This window comes from Carcharodon carcharias, chromosome 18 (assembly GCF_017639515.1).
Source record: "Carcharodon carcharias isolate sCarCar2 chromosome 18, sCarCar2.pri, whole genome shotgun sequence".
NCBI classification, from domain to species: Eukaryota; Metazoa; Chordata; class Chondrichthyes; order Lamniformes; family Lamnidae; genus Carcharodon; species Carcharodon carcharias.
Window position 1 is genome coordinate 94106175 of NC_054484.1, and position 18902 is coordinate 94125076.

At 41.2% G+C, this 18902-nt stretch overlaps 1 protein-coding gene across 8 annotated transcripts in view; it reads left to right on the top strand.

Moving 5' to 3' along the window:
* lrch1 (leucine-rich repeats and calponin homology (CH) domain containing 1) overlaps positions 1–18902 on the top strand; it is a 212337-nt gene that overhangs the window by 156526 nt on the left and 36909 nt on the right. For 6 of the 8 annotated variants that reach the window (XM_041211006.1, XM_041211007.1, XM_041211011.1 and 3 more), the window contains exons 11-15: positions 3556–3642; positions 6335–6430; positions 7961–8009; positions 9219–9260; positions 18290–18406. In XM_041211006.1, coding sequence (XP_041066940.1) covers positions 3556–3642; positions 6335–6430; positions 7961–8009; positions 9219–9260; positions 18290–18406 — 391 coding nt within the window. The remainder of the gene's footprint in view (positions 1–3555; positions 3643–6334; positions 6431–7960; positions 8010–9218; positions 9261–18289; positions 18407–18902) is intronic. The other 2 variants (XM_041211008.1, XM_041211010.1) reach the window with 2 other exon arrangements.

Below are 18902 nucleotides of genomic sequence, written 5' to 3' on the forward strand. Positions count from 1 at the left end.
GGAACGTTTCCACCTTCGACTTATTTGGAGACAGTTTTCCTGACGCCGGGAATCAGACATGGGTACTCCCACCTGATTCTCCCAGCACCCCACTGTCCTGCTGCTCCACTTAATTCTGCCCTTAGTTTCTTGTCTCCAATTTTATTATGTCAGTCACTGGGTTGTGCCAAACATTTCGGTTGCCGAGGCAATCATTTAAAGGCTGAAATGTAACAGCCATTGTAATTGCTATGAGAAGTTTTTGCCGTCATACCCAACCACTTACCTTTTAAAACAAAACTAAAATTAACTGGAAAAACTCAGCAGGTCTGGCAGCATCTGCGGAGAGGAACACAGTTAACGGTTAGAGTCTGTATGACTCTTACCTTTTAAATTGCCCAACTTCACCCTTGTAACCAATCCTTTAAGAGCTGTTTCAAGGAGTTTTAATGCTTCCTTTCCCAGCATTGCTGGACCAATGCCAAATGCTAGTATGCACAGGAGCATGCTCACTCCACAAAACCAGGCAAGGGCAGCTACTGAGAGTCAGGTTGATGCTAATAAATCACCCCCTGACCAGCATTCAATCAGAAGACCAAATTCCACCCACTGTGCTAAACTCCCTGCTTTTCATTGGAAACAGAGAAATAATTAAATTTTTAGATGTTGCTTGGTGCAAGCACTGATATGCTTGTGATCTTTCCTCTGTTTCAAAAGTAGAGCGTACAATGTAATTGATGTTCCCTGGCCCCTGGCAACAGATCTGCCATGCCTTTAAATGTGCAGCATGTAATACTGGCATCTGGCTAGAAGGCAAAATTCTTATTAGGTTTTAAAGACTCTTCCCCTTCCCTGACACCCACAGAAGGTGGGTAGCAACCTCCAAGCTAGATTTATTGTGTGGGTGGATGATGAATAATCAAATCTAGATTGATCACTTTAAGTACATTATTTAATCACTGCTCTCAGATCAGGTACTTGAAACATTGAATTAGCACACGAATGTGGGATCCTTTGTATTAGTACCTTGTGTCATATGAAGAACATTTCAGGTCAGTATAGTCAGTTGCCGTACGTTTTTCCCTTGCAGTGGGGCCATTTGGCCCATTGCACCTATACAGTACCTAACATTTAATCTAATTGCCCTTTCCTTATATTCTTTCGTATTCTTCCTTTTCAAATACTGGCCCAAATCCCTTTTAAATGATATGGTTGTCTCTGTCTAAACAGCCTCTTGGGCCTGAATTTTTCTCGTGTTGGGTGGGCTTGATGGGAGCGCTTGCCAATTAAGGCCCGCCCAGCCTAATACACGAGTGGTAGCGCTGAGTGCTAACTCTGCAGGCGGGGAAGGAGGGAGAGCTGGAGCCAAATCTACCTGAGGCACCGAGCTGCCTCAGGGAGTTTGAAGCATTTTTGAAAACAATAAACAAAATCAACGGGGAGAATTTTCTCCCCGTTAGGAGAGGTGGGGGCTGAGTAGGTGTGGGCGGGTGTGCACCGCCATTTTACGTGGGCAGGCCAATTAAGGCCTGCCCAGCGTGACGCGCACCCGAGAGCGCTTAGTGGGGAGGAGGCTGAGTTGGGGCCTACGCTCTTTCACGCATGCGCCTGAAGGAACAGAGAAATCTACCTGAGGCTCAGAGCTGCCTCCGGGAGATTAGTTTGACTTTGAAAAATATATAAATTTAAAAAAAAATTTAAGACATGTCCCCTCATGTGACAGTGTCACATGAGCTGGGACATGTTTATGAGTTTTGTTTAAAATTTTTATTAAAGTTTAAAAACCTTCACGAATCCTTATCCTGCCTGTGGATGAGGCTTTGTGATAAATGCAGAGGGCACCTGGACTCTTCGCCTGCCCGCTAACCTTAAGGTTGGACGGGCAACCCTGTTAATTGTTTCAATTGATATTTAAATGGCCTTAATAGGCTTTTGGGAGTTGGGCAGGCGGGCACACTGCCAACTGCAGTGCGCGCCCACCGAACTGAATATCTGAATGGCGTGCAGCGACATCGGGACGCGCACATCACTTGATGCATCGGTGAGTGGGACCTGCCCCTGCATGCTGACCCAAAGATTCTGGCCAATAAAAATTTAATGAAACATGCCTAGTCATGTGACCGTGCCACATGAGATGGGACATGTTTTTATTTTTCAGGAAATCGTTTTTATTTTTCAGGAAATCGTTTTATTTAATTCATAAAAGCTTTGGGAACCCTGTGGATGAGGTTTCCTAAAAAACGTAAAGGCCGCTTGGCTTTTTTGCCCACCAACCATGAGGTTGGATGGGCAGCGTAAACTTGACATTAATTACTTCGTTAATGGCCTCAATAGGCCCACCGAACAAAACATCGCAAGACAGCGTGATGATGTCATTTTACACGCTGACATGTTGGGCACGCCCCCCGCACAACGACTGAAAAATCCTGGCCTTGGAACATTCCATGCTCAAATAATCTTTATGAAGAAGGAAAATTAATCTAACTTGACATTTTACTCCTCGCATGACAATCCTGAGTCGATGCCCTCTTGCTCCTGTATTTATTCGCTAAGCAATTTTCACCATCTCTCTTCTCAAAACCTCTATCAATTTTGTTATTAAAAACTTATATAAAACAGGTAGGAAAAAAATGGCAGAAGACCTTGACAATCTTATTGGGGAGGGTCTAGAGGTGGCAGATGCAATTTAATGCTGTGAAATGTGAAGCTGTGTATCCTGAGGAAAGAAACACAGCATCGTCAAAATGTTAATATTTTTAACTGCTTGGGAAAAATAAATCTTGAGGTGCTGATACACAGATCTTTAAACAACTAGAGACATAAAAAAGAAAATGACGTTCTGGGTTTTATGTACATGGAACTGAATATAAAAGGGAGTGATTTTGAACTTGTACAAGACCTCAGTTGAGCCACAGTTGGGGACTGATGCAGTTCTGACCATCCGATTTTAGCGAGGGTATTAGAGTCATGAAAAGGTTCAGCAAAAATTCACTGAAATGATACCAGATTACTTGGAACATGACTGAGACACTCCACTACTCACATCCCACTAATCCAAAAAGATCCATTTACACCCTACTTTTCACTCTCTATCCTGGCCCATTAATATTGTGAGCCATAATTTTCATAACAAGCCTCTTGGCCATCTGTATATCGCTCAAATTCTCTTTATCCAAAAATTCAATTTACTTAATATTTATGGTCATATATGCATGCTGTTACTCCTGTAATTTTTATATGTTGACTCCTTTTTCTTTCATATGCTGTATATTCATGCATTTCATATAGTACAAGAAAGCATTTGAAGCTAGTCACCAAAGATACTGATGGAAACGAGCTAGGCTTGCACATTCTGCAACTGTTGTACAGTACAGGCTGCTTATTGCTAAGGGGAGAACCAAAACTGTATCCTTACGTTAATCCCTGGAGTAGCTCACAATGACCCATTAGGAGGAACTGTGCATTCTTTCCAAAAGAATTAAAACATAATACCTTTGTGAAGAGCTACAGGCTTCTATCTAATGTCGCTAATCAGAAAATGGCTTTTTCGTTTTTAATATCACAATTCTGTTGCAGACAAAACACAGATCAGCATCTGGATACAGGACCAGAAGTGACAGAAAACATGAGTTTGCCAGGAAGCACAGTCCAGGAACAGGAGAGGTACTGCTTTGTATACCTCACTGAGTTTTACTTTGTGCTTTACGATATTCCTTGCCCACCTTCCAATTTCTCCTTATCCCTTCCTCTTTCATTCATTTTGTTCAAAGAATCTCATCTGTTTCCTATAACCTAGTAGTTGATCTTTTCTAATCCTGGCCTTTTAAATACAGCCATTTTCTCTTCTACTGACTGAGCCGACCCCGAACACTTTCAGTAATTTCTAAAGACAGTTCCGTTTGACTATCTATTGATAAATCTGGCCATAAAATTTCTATGTTTGCCGAAGATTGGCCTTAATCCTGAAAACACAGCATTTACAACCCTTATCTTCAATCTCCAGTGCTTCTTCATTCTTACTTTATTTATTCTCCCAATAACAAGCACCATCTGCCTGTTTCTCATTCAATGCATACAATCCTTTGTGCCTGTAATCTTAACCCACCCCTCCCCACCTCCCCGGAGAGACTAATCACCGCCTCTCTATAAATCTAATTGTAACCCCCAGGAGAGTAATCATTACCTGTCTAATATGTAATCTTAACCTGCAGTAAACTGATTATTGCTCACCTATAAATCTCATCTTAACCCACAGTAAATGAATCACTGATCTTTTTGAAATTACTTTATCACAAAAGTGTGCAGAAATTTTTATCCTCGAATGTCTTGCCTCTGGCTTTCCATTTTCTTACCTCTAGCCTCCCTTTATCTCCTCACTTATATGTCTTGTGTCTGTGTAATGCTTTTAACTTTCCTCTATTTTCGCTTCCTTCCCGTAAAACCTTAGAGTCAAATACTGAATAATATTATTTGACACTGTTAATTTCTGTGTTATTCCTCTGCTTGTTTTCCCCAATTTACTGTGCCCAATCTCTCTCTTCTCCGCTGCCTCTCTCACATGTCCTGTACCAGCCATTTATCATCTCTGTAGCTTTATACCACAACTAAACCTTACTATCCTATCGCACTATCTTTCGCACTTTGATTTGCAGACTTGCTCACCAGCAGTAGTTATGCCTCAATTCCTCAGTTATTATAATTGTATGTGTAAACGAGTACACAAACTATTGCAGTCAGTTACAATTCCTTTTACAAGTGATGCTTGATCTTCAGTGTATTCACAATCTACTTCTAACCCTTAAGCATCTTTGATTTAACTACGAAACTGTCAACAGTTGAGGCAACTTTCCATATCCTTCAGACAGCCTTAAACAAATTAAACCTTAATAATGTATTCCACTGCTCCTTCATGCAATTTTAAGTCTTCATTCTTGAATTTTTTTATCATTCATGTGTACTTACATGTTCATTGAAAGTTACCCTCTTCTCACATTTATTTAGTACTATACCTTCCTCTGAAGTTATGAACTTCCAACCAATAAGGTGAATGTATGATGTGTATAGAAAGGTGTGATTAATAAAATGCTTATCCACATGCTACATATGTATTTTTCTGTGTGTGGGTGTTATGGTTTGGGGTTTTATGCTATATTTACAACCCAGGTTAATTGGCCTCTCTTGTAAATGAATCTCCAGCCTCTATGACCTGAGTTACACTTTTGCTGCCCAGTATCAAGATGAATGATAGCAAGACCCAGAGATCAAACAGAGACCCTTTGGCACCATATGGTGATTACTGGAATGTATCAGGTGCTACCACACGATTCTGCTCATATTCAATAGCTAGAATGAATATACACTCAATCCAACTGAGATTCAGGCTACAAAGCACTAGACCAATTTATTGACACAGACCAGGTGAATGAACAGTATTCAGTATAAGCTGTGTATTGTTTTGATGTATCGTAAACATAAACAAAGACATTTTCCCAGTTATCTTGCAACATAACCAGATGCCTGAAAATGGTTGGTTACTTATTACATGGAAGAACACTACAACAATCAGACTACCTCCAACGCTCTGACTATAGGCTGACGAGCTGAAAGAGAAATACCCCATCAGAAGCTTCTGGCTATAGAACCATCCACCTAAAAGGTGACAGGCAATCATTGCCCCGTCTGTTCTCACAGCTGTGAGACATGGATGTCAATCAAAATCCTCCCTCGCACTGAAATACATGTTCTTGTTTGTATATTGTGGCCAACAATTAATAAGAAGTAACTGATGGACTAACAGACAAAATGTGTAACTTTTCTGGAAAGTGAATGTGTATATTTAAATATGTATGCTGTAATTGTCAAGTTGCTACTATCCTGAGCAAGTTGTTCCGTTCCTTCAAAACTACCATTTCAACTTGAGTAATGTGAAATTGACCTGCATTTCCAGTGAGCTGTTTGAGTGTGACCTCCATTTTTATTATGCGCAGTGTGCAATTAAGTTGACTCATTTTGTATGTGAGAATGTCCTTCACTTTGGTTGTGAGCTGTATGAAAATATCCTCTATTTGGAGTGTGAGTATGTGAAAATATCCTCCATTTGGAATGTGAGCATGTTCCTCAGAGGTGAAGCTGGTTTCTTAAATGAACAGCTTCCGTACACTGAGGAGCACCCGGCATTGTGATATGTTGAAGAGGCTTGATGAGAGATTTTCAGTCACTTTGTTGAATATTCAAAAATAATCCAATTGATTAAAAAAATGATTTCTAAGCTGCATGAAGCAACTCGCAATTGTTGTGATGAACTAACACGACTATTAATTTATTTAAAATGTTTTTGCTTTTTTTTGCCACTCAGGTTGAACCTGAATTGTATGGACAGTAGTGAGGTGCATCTATATCCTTTGGAATTGGAAACAACAGCCCCTTTAGGACTTAAAGCATCTGCAGTGAAGTAAGTTCTATTTTCCTTTCATTAATACCAACTTATGATTTGACAGAAGGAACAAAGATTTTTTTAATTTGTATTTTCTTCTTTGCCTGCCTGTCCTGTAGGTGTTTGTTTTTTTCTTTGCAGTGAAAATTCTACAAATGCGATTCAGTATTTCACTCTGTTTCCCATTCTTCATATCTGAATAACCTTACCGAGTCTATTCTGCCATGACACTGCCACAGGGACACTGCAACTGAACCTGATCCTGTCGTCAGCTGATGACCATACGCATACTTCTAGCAGTGGGAGGGGGTCAGTTGTAATTGGAAACGGCAATGTCAATTTTCTATTACCAAACCCAGGGACAGTGAGGCCAACTGTGACTGCAGTGGCTGAAATCAGCATGGCACGAGAATGGAAGCTGGAGCCTTCCCTGTCTGTATGTCTCAGGCACTTGTTAAATAACCCAAAACAACTGGGGAACCCCAAACAAAACGTTCCATTGCAAAGTAAAAGAAATTGTATTGAATGCTTTAAATATGGAAAGGGAAAAAAAAATCTCCTCAAATGAAAAGAATAGTCCAAATCTTTTATGTCTCTCCTAAAAATGATACGCAGAAAGAGACCTGGTCCATCCAGCTTGTGTCTCACATTTGTGATGTCTTATTCAGCACAATACAGACATTTCTCAGCCTGTCTGGGCCCATGGAATCTCCTGAGAGAGGCCAGTGGATAAACAGATTAAAAACAAAGGCCAATTAAAAAACAAAACTGGAAAATCCCATTAGCTGTTTAAAACTAGCCCAGAGTTCTTGTTGGTCCTGATTTATGTTACACAACTCCTACAGGATTCTTATGTAAGGTGACCCAACTGGAAACTATTTGTTTTTGGGCATGGCCAGTCAGCCACATTAGTGTCTTCTTACCATACTCTCTCGTTTTTAATTGGGGGCATGCATGGCTTTAATGTTTTAGTTTATTATTTGGCATCTTTAAAGTTTGAGCGCTAAATTTAATAATGACCATTTCTATTCAGATCTTGCTTTGTTTGTTGGTGTTTGTAGAAGTGTCCAAAGTTGATCATTTGGAATATTTGTTTTAAACTGTTGAGCTATTCCCTTTAGTTTCTGCTTTTTGCTCTGGATGTGACCATCTGCTGAGGCTTAGCTGAATGTGACTGTAGTACAGAAACTGCTGTATGCACCAGTGATGTCTCAGTATAACTCTTCAGTTATGTTCAAGAGATTGACTCCAATATGATACCGTCAAATTATTTAAGACCTCAGGCTTGTTTTAAATTTTATCGGCCGAAATTCATTTTAAATTTAAATTAGATTAATATGGTGAGAACTGAGTTATGTTTCTTGAGGTATAAATGCTTATGTAATAAATGATTATTCACTCTAGAATTTGATTGCTTTTCACTTTTTAAGTTCTTAAAAGGTAGTATCTATTTATCATTTTGCTTCTGCGTATTATCCGTTTGGAGAGTAATGCACAAGCCATGGCTGACACTATAGCTAAATATGCTTCTTCTTCCATTCATTCCAGTGGGCAGACACCAAAAATTAACTCCACAGTGAAGTTCTCCAGTTACCAGGTGAGGAAGAAGAATGTAGGATATCTATTGATGGATAAAAGGAGTTCATAAGTTTGTAACATTCAGAATTAATAGGGAGAAATAACAGCAAAATTATACAAGCAGGACTGGAATAATTTAACAGTACATGTAGCAATCAAAACCTTTGTTCTTCTCTGCTGGCTCAGCTAGTGTCCCAGTGAGAAGCTTAGCCATTATTACTGGGCTGTTCCAGGTCTGGACTGGGTTAGTGAATCTCAGTACGAGTGGCTGTAGGGCTTGTTACTGAAGGCATTAGTTTATCTGGGTTAGGAAAGGAAAATCATCCAGTGTACCAGCTTGAACATGTCATCCACCCTTGTGTTCTGGTTGTGAGGACAGACCTGATGTAGCTATGATGCCTAGTGCGGTAGAATAGTCTGTTAACAAGTTGCTGTCAAAATCATTAATGATCACTTGGGCAAATGGTGTTAAAGGAGCTTTGAAGAGACAGCTTGCATAGACCCTTGAGTACAGAAGATTAGGAGTTGATCTCAATGAGGTGTTTAAAGTGAGTAAAGGATTTGTTGATGTAGATAGAGAGAAGCTACTTCTTCTGGTGCGGTTGTCAAGAACAAAGGAGCCATAAACTTAAAATAGGAGCCAGGCAGTTCAGGGGTGATGCCAATAAGCACTTCTGTATATGCAGGGTAGGGGAAATCTGCAACACTCTTTCCCAAAATGCTGTTGAGGCTGGGGGGAGTCAGTTGAAAGTTTCAAAACTGATAGATTTTTGTCAGTTAAGTGTAATGAGGGTCATGAAATCAAGGTGGATCAAGGGGTTAAGATCAGCCATGAGTGGCAGAGCAGGCTGGAGGGGTTGAAATAACGACCAGCCAAGCATCACTGGAAACATGGGAACATGTTCATGCAGAGCAAAATTGAGAAAGGGCTAATACGTCCAGAAAAAAGGGAAAAATTAACAAGGGTCAGTGTGGAGGAGTATTTTGTAGTTTATAATTGAGATGTCATCAACTTCAGTACAGGGACTGGATACAATGCCGAAAGTGAGAATAAGCATTCAAACAGTGCACTGTATGTTTGTTCAAACTATATATTGCAATGATTATAAATCTAATTATTGTCAGTGATGTGCTGTAAGTATGGATTTACCTCCACTGTGAATGAGAGCAGTGTAATGCAGATTTTAATTTTCATGCTAAAGCAGCTTTCTTCTGTTCTCACTTCCAGGCTCTTGCTCCATTTTGTGTAGATGAAGATTCTTCACCTGAGGTCATTCATTCTATTCCATAATAATTTCTAACCTTGTTAACTTTGATTCATCTGTTTCTCTATATTACTAACCTTTTCCAAAAGGAATACTACCACTGTATGAAAGTAGGTGCAATATAAGATAGTGAAGACCTTTCTCTCCAATTGCATCACTTGTGAGCTTCAGAAAGATAAAAAATTATTGTGAATAATAATATATGATCGCTTAACACATCTCTGCTATCTAATGGCATTTTAATTCAATGCACTGATTAACAGGGAGAGGGGAACTTGATACAAGCAAGTTAGGCAGTGGCACAATGATGCCGTTAAAATGATTACTATATATTTATAGTTGAAGGCTATTCTCTTTATGATACCAAGTGGACTCAAATTTATGACAAAGAATTAAGAGGGAGGTTACTTTGATCAAACAGTGGTTAGTATGTGGAGTTTTCTGCCACGACCCGCTTTCTAAAGCAAAGTCTATAAATGGTTTTAAAAGAAAATTCATTGCTTGATAAAGAGGGGTATTAAACACAATGGGGAGTGAACAGCAGAGTAGGATGAGATCCCTGTTGATAAAGGTATAGCATAGACATGGGGCTGAATTTTTTTGCCTGTTGGGCGGACGGTCCGACCCAATCTCCGGTGGTCGGGGAGCCGATCCCTGCTGGAGAAGTGGGCCCCGCTGCCATTTTAAGTGGGCAGGCCAAATAAGTCTGCCAGGAAGTGCTGTGCGTTTCCTGTGTGGGCAGGGGGGATTCCCCAAAAGCGAGAGTGTGCTCTTTCGCACATGCGCATGAAAGAGCGCACATCTCCCTGAGGCAAAGTGCTGCATCAGGGAGATCGCTGAAAGGTTTTAAAACTTTAAAAATAGAAAAATAAATCATTAACATGTCCCCCTCATGTGACAATGAGATGGGACATGTTAATAAAGTGCACAAAAACTTTAATAAACTTTTTAAAAACCGACATGAAACCTCATCCCGCCGGTGGATGAGGTTTCATGTTTTTTCAGAAGCCCGCTAGGGCTCCTGGCCTGCCTGCCAGCCTTAAAGTTGGACGGGCAGGTCCTTTAATTGTTTTAATTATCCTGTCAATGGCCTCAATTGGCCATTGACAGGTCGGCAGGCGGACAGCTGATTGTGCTGTGCCCCTGCCTTCCTGAATATTTAAATGGGGTGGGATGATGTCGGGGATTCCCCCCAACGTCATCCCGCGTCACTTTCATGTCAGCGAGCGGGCCCCGCCCCCCCTCTCGCCAACGGAAAAATTCAGCCCATGATGTCTGTGGGGGAATGTGACTCAATAGCTTATGTGGTAGGTGATCTGCACACCATTGCCCTGGATAATGTGTGTTACTTTGAAATGGTCAGCCATTGAGTCACAAGGTGCTGCACGATAAAGGAATATTAGTGCTACCTACCCATAATATTTTTAAAATCATATGTCTATGTTTTCTTTATTCTCCATGGGGTCTGGGTGTCATTGGTAAAGCCAGCATTTGTTGCCCATCCCTAATTGCCCTTGAACTGAGTGACTTGTTAGGCCATTTCAAAGGGCAGTTAAGAGTCAACCACATTGCTGTAGGTCTGAAGTCACATGTAGGCCGGACCAGGTAAGGATGGCAGATTTCCTTCCCTAAAGGACATTAGTGAATCAGTTGTTATGATAATTGATGATAGTTTCATGGTCACCATTAATGAGACTAGCTTTCAATTCCAGATTTATTAATTGAATTTAAATTCCACCAGCTTCCATTGTAGGATTTGAACCCATGCCCCAAAAGCATTAGGCTGTTCCTCTGGATTACTAGTCCAGCAACATTACCACAATGCTACTGTCTGCCTGAACATTTCACATCCTGTCAACTTCCTACTTGAGGTGGGGCAGGTTTTGACTATAGTGTGACAAGTTTACCTGTGCGATTTCCATAAAATGCTGGTTTAAAAATAAGGACGGAATATAAAGCATTAAAATTGGAATGAGATTGCAACATCACACCCTGGCCCATTTATTCCTCTGATCTCTAACCCCCCCTTATCTGAACTCTACACTTGTCCTTGACTGTCCAACAGGTTGTATTGTAAGATGTTACATATTGAATTTCTCCAGATTTATACAACAGGCAGTAGATTATGTTGGTGATTAAGTTCTTCTGTTGATTATATTTTCAGTGTGCAGATTTCTTTGTGCAGTCTCTCTTTATCTGGTTATGTGCTGGGAAAAGATTTTCTCAGCACAGCTGTTCATGTAGGTATTAACGTGTAAATTATTTAAATTGAGTTTAAGGGTTTAAGCTAGAGTGGCAGGGAGATGGGATCCTGAGCGGGGAGACACATGAGGGAAACAAAAATAGAAATGAAAGATAGAAAAGTAGAAAGCAAAAGTGGAAGGCTGAGGAAACAAGGGCTAGCAGCAAATAGGGCCATAGTACAAAAAAAATGTGTAAAAATGTTAAAAACACAAGTCTAATGCACTGTATCTGAATGCACGGAGCATTCTCAATAAAGTAGACACATTAACAGCTCAAATAGATGTAAATGGGTACGATATGACTGAGATTACAGAAACATGGTTGCGGGGTGATCAAGACTGGAAACTGAACATCCAAGGGTATATGATATTTAGGAAGGACAGGCAAAAAGGAAAAGGAGGTGGGGCAGCATTGTTGGTTAAAGATGAAATCAGTGCAACAATGAGAAAGGATATTGGCTCAGAAAATCTAGATGTAGAATCAGTCTGGGTGGAGTTAAGAAGCAACAAGGGCCGGAAAACATTAGTGGGAGTTGTCTGTGGGCCTCCAACAGTAGTGGGAAGGTATAGGATGGCATTAAACAGGAAATTAAAGATGCATGTAACAAAGGTGCCACAGTAATCCTGGGTGACTTTAATCTGCATATTGACTAGGAAAACCAAATTAGCAATAATATTGTGGCGGATGAATTCCTGGAGTGTGTACGAGATGTTTTTTTTTAGACCAGTAGGTCAAAGAACCAACTAGGGAACCGGCTACCCTAGATTTGGCATTGTGCAGTGAGAAGGGTTTAATTAATAATCTTATTGTGCAGGGTATTTTAGGAAAGGGTGACCATAACAAGCTAGAATTCTTCATTAGGATGGAAAGTGAAGTAGTCCAATCCGAAACTAGCGCTGTAAATCTAAGCAAAGGAAACTATGAAGGTCTGAGGGGTGAATTGGCTACGATAGGTTGGGGAGCTTCATTAAAAGGAATGACGGTGGATAGACAATGGCTAATATTTAAAGAACTAATGCATGCATTGCAATAGTTATACATTATTTTCTGCACAAAAACACAGCAGGTAAAGTGGCCCAACCATGGCTAACAAAAGAAATTAAGGATAGTATTAGGTCCAAAGAGGAGTCATAAAAAATAGCCAGCCTGAGGATTGGGAGCAGTTTAGAATTCAGCAAAGGAGGACCAAGAGATTGATTGAGAGGGGAAAAATAGAGTCTGAAAGTAAACGTGCAAGGAACATAAAAGCAGAAATGGGAGAATTTATAATAGAAAACAAGAAAATGGAAGAACAATTAAACAACTACTTTAGTTCTGTTTTCACGGAAGAAGACACAAATGACTTCCCAGAAATGCGAGGGAACCAAAGGTCTAGTGAGAAAGAGGAATTGAAGAAAATTAGCATAACCAAAAAAATAGTGCTGATGAAATTAATGGGACTGAAAGCCAATAAGTCCCCGATAATCTACATCCCAGGGTGCTAAAGAAAGTGGCCGTGGAAATAGTAGATGGGTTGGATGTCATCTTCCAAAATTCTGGAGTAGTGCCGGAAGATTGAAGAGTGGCAAATGTAACCCCACTATTTAAAAAAGGAGGGAGGGAGGAAACAGGGAATTAGCGTAAAATCAGTCGTAGGGAAAATGCTAGAGTCTATTATAAAGGATGTGATTACAGGCCACTTAGAAAATATCAGCGGGATTAGACATGGATTTATGAAAGGGAAATCATGGGCAGAATTTTGCCCTGGGCGGGCGGGAAGCCGACTGCCACCCGCAATCGGCAGCAGACCGTGATTTCATGCTGGCGCGCCAATTTAGGCCCACCAAGCATGATAGGCGAGTGGCAGCTCTGAGCACTGCTTGTACGGGCAAAGGGAGGAAGGCAGTCAGGCCTAGCACGAACTTCGCACATGCGTGCGAGAGAGTGCTGAATAATCTACCTGAGGCAGCTCCGTGCCTCAGGGAGATGAAAAGAGATTTTTAAAAATCATAAACACCAGAAAAATGTAATAAAACATGTACCCCAATGTGACTCTGTCACATGAGCAGGGACATGCTTTTAAGTAAAAAAAAATAAGGCTTTTATTTGTATTTGCTTTTGGAAACCTCATCCTGCCCATGGATGAGGTTTCCAAAAAAATGCAAAGGCAGCTTGGCCTTTTCGCCTGCCGCCAACCGTTAGGTTGAACAGGCAGTGAAAAATTAACGTCATTTGATAACTTAATGGCCTCAACAGGCCTTTTAATTGTCAGAGGGAGTGCTGCCTTCTCCAGTGTGCACCTGCCAACCGAACTACTGCGCGACCACACGTTGATGTCGGCATGCTCAGCCAACGTCATCACACATCACTTCATGCTCGGTCGGTTGCGCATCCACCCGCCAAGCTAAAAATTCTGGCCCATGTTTGACAAACCTACTGGAGTTTTTTGAGGATGTAAATAGCATTATACATAAGGGAGAACCAGTGGACGTGCTGCATTTCAAATCTCAGAAAGCTTTTAATAAAGTCCCACATAAGAGGTTAGTGTGAAAATGGGATTGGGGGTGATATATTGGCATGGACTGAGAATTGTTAAGAGACAGGAAGCAGAGAGTAGGAAGAAATGGCTCTTTTTCAGAGTGGCAGGTGGTAACCGGTAGGGTACGGCAGGGATCAGTGCTTGGGCCCCAGTTATTCAGAATATATATATCAATGATTTGGATGAGGGAACCAAATGCAATATTTCCAAGTTTGCTGATGACACAAGACGAGGTGGGAGTGTGAATAGTCAGGCAGGCGTAAAGAGGCTTCAAAACGATTTAGACAAGTTGAATGAGTGGGCAAATATATGGCAGATGCAGTATAATGTGGATAGTGTGAAGTTATCCACTTCGGTAGGAAAAACAGAATGGCAGTGTATTATTTAAATGGTGTTAGATTGGGAAACATAGAAACAGAAAATAGAAGCAGGAGTAGGTCATTCGGCCCTTCGAGCCTGCTCTGCCATTCAGTATGATCATGGCTGATCGTCTATCTCAACGCCATACTCCTGCTCTCTCCCCATACCCCTTGATGCCTTTAGGGTCCAGAAAACTATTTCCTTTTTAAATATATTCAGTGACTTGGCCTCCACAGAATGCTACAGATTCACCACCATCTGAGTGAAGAAGTTTCTCCTCATCTCAGCCCTAAATGGCCTACCCCATATCCTGAGGATTTGACTCCTTGTTCTAGACCCCCCCAGCCAGAGGAAACATCATCCCAGCATCCAGTCTGTCCAAATCTGTCAGCATTTTATACGTTTTAATGAGATCCCCTCTCATTCTTCTAAACTTAAGTAAATACAGGCCTAGTCAGCCCAATCTCTCCTCATAAGGTAATCCTACCATCCCAGGAGTCAGTTTGGTGAACCTTCGCTGCGCTCCCTCTATAGCAGGTGTGCGCTTTCTTAGGTAAGGAGACCAAAGCTGCACACGATACTCCAGAGGCGGGGCCCGCTCGCTGACGTGTAAAATGAACTGGGGTGATTTCAGGCGTGCGTCCCGACATCACCCCGCGTCATTTAGATTTTCAGCCAAATCGGCTGCGCGCCTGCCAAACTGTCAAAGGCCTATTAAGGCCATTAAAAAAAGTAATTAAACTGATTAATGGACCTGCCTGTCCAACCTTAAGGTTGGTGGGCAGGTGAAGAGCCAAGGCGGCCCTCAGGAAAAGCATGAAACCTCATCCACAGGCAGGATGAGGTTTCATGAGGGTATTAAAATTTGTATGAAATGTCTAAATAAAGGAAATTGACATGTCCCATATCATGTGACTGTGTCACATGAAGGGACATGTCAGGAATATTTTTTTCTGCCTTTGATGAAATTTTGAATCTTGAGCCGATCTCCCTAAGGCAGTACTGAGATCTGTGTGCTCTTTCGCGCTCACACGCTACCTGCTTGCGCCTGCTCCTGCACAACCCCCCCAACAAGGGGGAAAATGCTGCCCCAGGTGTGGTCTCAGCAAGGCCCTGTATAGCTGAAGTAAGACATCCTTGCTCTTGTACTGAACTCCTCTTGCAACGAAGGCCAATATATCATTTGCCTTCTTAACTGCTTGCTGTACCTACATGCTTGCTTTCAGTGATTGGTGTACAAGGACACCCAGGCCCCTCTGTACATCAACATTTCCCAATCTATCGCCATTTAAATAATACTCCAGCATTCTGTTATTCCTACCAAAGTGGATAACTTCACACTATCCACATTATACTGCATCAGCCTTGTATTTGCCTGTCACTAAAATTGTCTAAATCACCTTGAAGCCTCTTAACATCCTCCTCACCACTCATATTTCCACCTAGTTTCGTATTGTCAACAAACTTGGAAATATTACATTTGGTTCCCTCGTCCAAATCATTGATATATATTGTGAACAGCTGGGGCCCAAGCACTGATCCCTGCGGCGCCCCACTAGTCACCATGTGCCATTCCAAAAAAAAATCCATTTATTCCTACTCTCTGTTTCCTGTCTGCTAACCAATTCTCAATCCATGCCAATATATTACCCGTAATCCCATGTGCTTTAATTCTGCACACTAACCTCTTATGTGGATCTTTATCAGAAGTTTTCTGAAAATCCAATTACGCCACATCCACTGGTTCTCCCTTATCTATCCTGCTAGTTAGGTCCTCAAAAAAACACCAGCAGGTTTGTCAAACATGATTTCCCTTTCATAAATCCATGTTGACTCTGCCTAATTCCATGGATATTTTCTAAGTGCCTGTTATCACATCCTTTATAATAGACTCTAACATTTTCTCTACTATTGATGTTAGGCTAACTGGTCTGTGATTCGCTGTTTTCTCCCTCCTTTTTTAAATGTGTGGTTACATTTCCCACTCTCCAATCTGCCAGAACTGTTCCAGAATCTACAGAATTTTGGAAGATGACAGCCAACACATCCACTATTCCCATGGCCACCTCCCTTAGTACCCTGTGATGTAGGTTATTAGGCTCTGGGGATTTATCGGCTTTCAGTCCCATTAATTTCTCCAGCCCTGTTTTTTTAGTAATACTAATTTCCTTCAATTCCTCCTCCTCATTAGTTCCTTAATTACCTAGTGTTTCTGGGAAATTATTTGTGTCTTCCTCTGTGAAGACAGAACTAAAGTAGTTGTTTAATTGCTCTGCCATTTCCTTGTTCTCTATTATAAATTCTCCTGTTTTGGACTGTTTTGCTTTCAGACAGGATGATCTTAATTCAACTATTAACACATTCTGCTATTTTGCTTTCAGACAGCAATGATCTTTATTCTGCTACTAAGCTTTCAGATGGCACTGATCTTTATTCTGCTTTCAACACCTACTCTGGACCAATGCTCCGTTCCTTTACGACTACCATTCCCACTCTCCTTGCCCCTTGTTCCATGACACCCTCAAGATTCAATCTCATTTGTCTTCACCTGTCGTTTTCTTCTTACAAACTTCTAGAAGCTTTTACAGTCTTCTTTTGTGTTCCTGGCAAGTTTACTATCATACTTGATTTTTCCCCACTTAATCAATTCTTGGTCCTCCTTTGCTGAATTCTTAACTGCTCCCAATCCTCAGGCTTACTACTTTTTCTACCAACTTTACATGACTCCTCTTTGGATCTAATACTATCCCTAATTTCTTTTGTTAGCCACAATTGGGCCCCCTTTCCTGTTGTGTTTTTGCGCCATGTTGGTGTACAGTGGGACATGGGTGTCCGTGTAGACCAGTCACTGAGAGCAAGCATGCAGATGCAGAGATCAATTAAGAAGGCAAATTGTATGTTCATTGCAAGAGGATTTCAGAACAGGAGCAAGCATGTCTTACTGCAGCTGTACAGGGCCCAGGTGAGACCACACCTGGAGTATTATGTGCAGTTTTGGTCTCCTTACCTACGAAAGGATATACTTGCCATAGAGGGAGTGCAGACTGATTTGTTTAATGGCAGGATTGTTGCATGAGGGGAGATTGGGTCGACTAGGCTTGTATTCACTGGAGTTCAGAAGAATGTGAGGGGATCTCATTGAAATGTTTAAAATTCTGACAGGTTTGGACAGACTGGATGCAGGGATGATTTTTCCTCTGGTGGGGCGGGGTGGGGGGGGTCTATAACAAGAAGTCACAGTCTCAGGATACGGGTAGGCCATTCAGAACTCAGATGAGGAGAAATTTCTTCACTCAGATGGTAGTGAACCTGTGGAATTCTCTATCACAGAAGCCTGTGGAGGCCAAGTCACTGAATATATTTAAGAAGGAAATAGATTTCTGGACACTAAAGGCCTCAGGTATGAGGAGAAGTGGGAATATGGTGTTGAGATAAAGCATCAGCCATGATGATATTGAACGGCAGAGCAGGCTCGAAGGGCCGAATAACCTATTCTGGCTCCTACTTTCTATATTTCTATGTAATTTATTTGTGATTGTTTGTGTCCTTTGTGGATAGAGGTGGCATTTCTAAAAAAGAGTTTTGTTTGGATCACATTTAAGAGGATTCCTCTTCATCTAAGTCTCAAACCAGCACCCTTTATTGTACCAGTATGAATTGTTTTCCTCATGCATTCCAATTTCCAAGTGAGATTGCCAAGTTACTAAAGTTTGGTGTTCTAGTCAAGCCCCTTCCAAGGAATGAACTGAAAATGCCCAAGGATAAAGCAGTCAGCCAGGAGAGGAAGCTGGTGTCTTATTGTTCTGGTTTGAGGACCAGAAGATCCTCCTTAGCTTTTGACTCTTTCAAATTGAACAATATATCCATAAGAATGAAACCTGTTTTAAGGGTGAGTGTTCCCTTTTATTACAGACGGAAAGCTCTGCCTTGGAGCTAGAGTTTCAGAGGAAACGTGAAATCATGCTAGAGAGAGCAAGGCTTGAAGCTGAGGTGACATCTCAACGGTTGGAATGGCAGAAGTCCAAGCAGGTGCTACAGTCATTTGATACCTATATGTTATTGAAAGCTCCAGAAAAGGCCATTTAACCCATCAGCCCATTCATCTAGTGCCCATGTATGATTTATCCCACTGCAGTACATCAAACCCATGTGTTGAAGCTCTACTCCCAGTACCTCCATTCCAAAATAATTAAGCTGTGCTATTGGTGCCCGTATATGTTAATCATTTCCTCAACAGAAATAAAATACAGCTTGTTACTTGACACTAAACCTTTGCCAGGAGGCTGGCCCACATAGAGACTATTCTCTCTAGCTTTGCTTGAGACTTGTTACAGTAGAGCTTCTGTTCTTCAGTCCTATATTTATTGTCCAGATCAGGTAACTTGCTTACTGCAGTTATATCTGAAACTTTCATTGTTTTAGTACTCCAATGGATGTCTGGGCTCTTAGCCAAGAATACATAATCAGGCCTGGCTGAGAGCACAGAAATTCATTAACTTGTTGAAATAGCTGCACCCCAGGGACA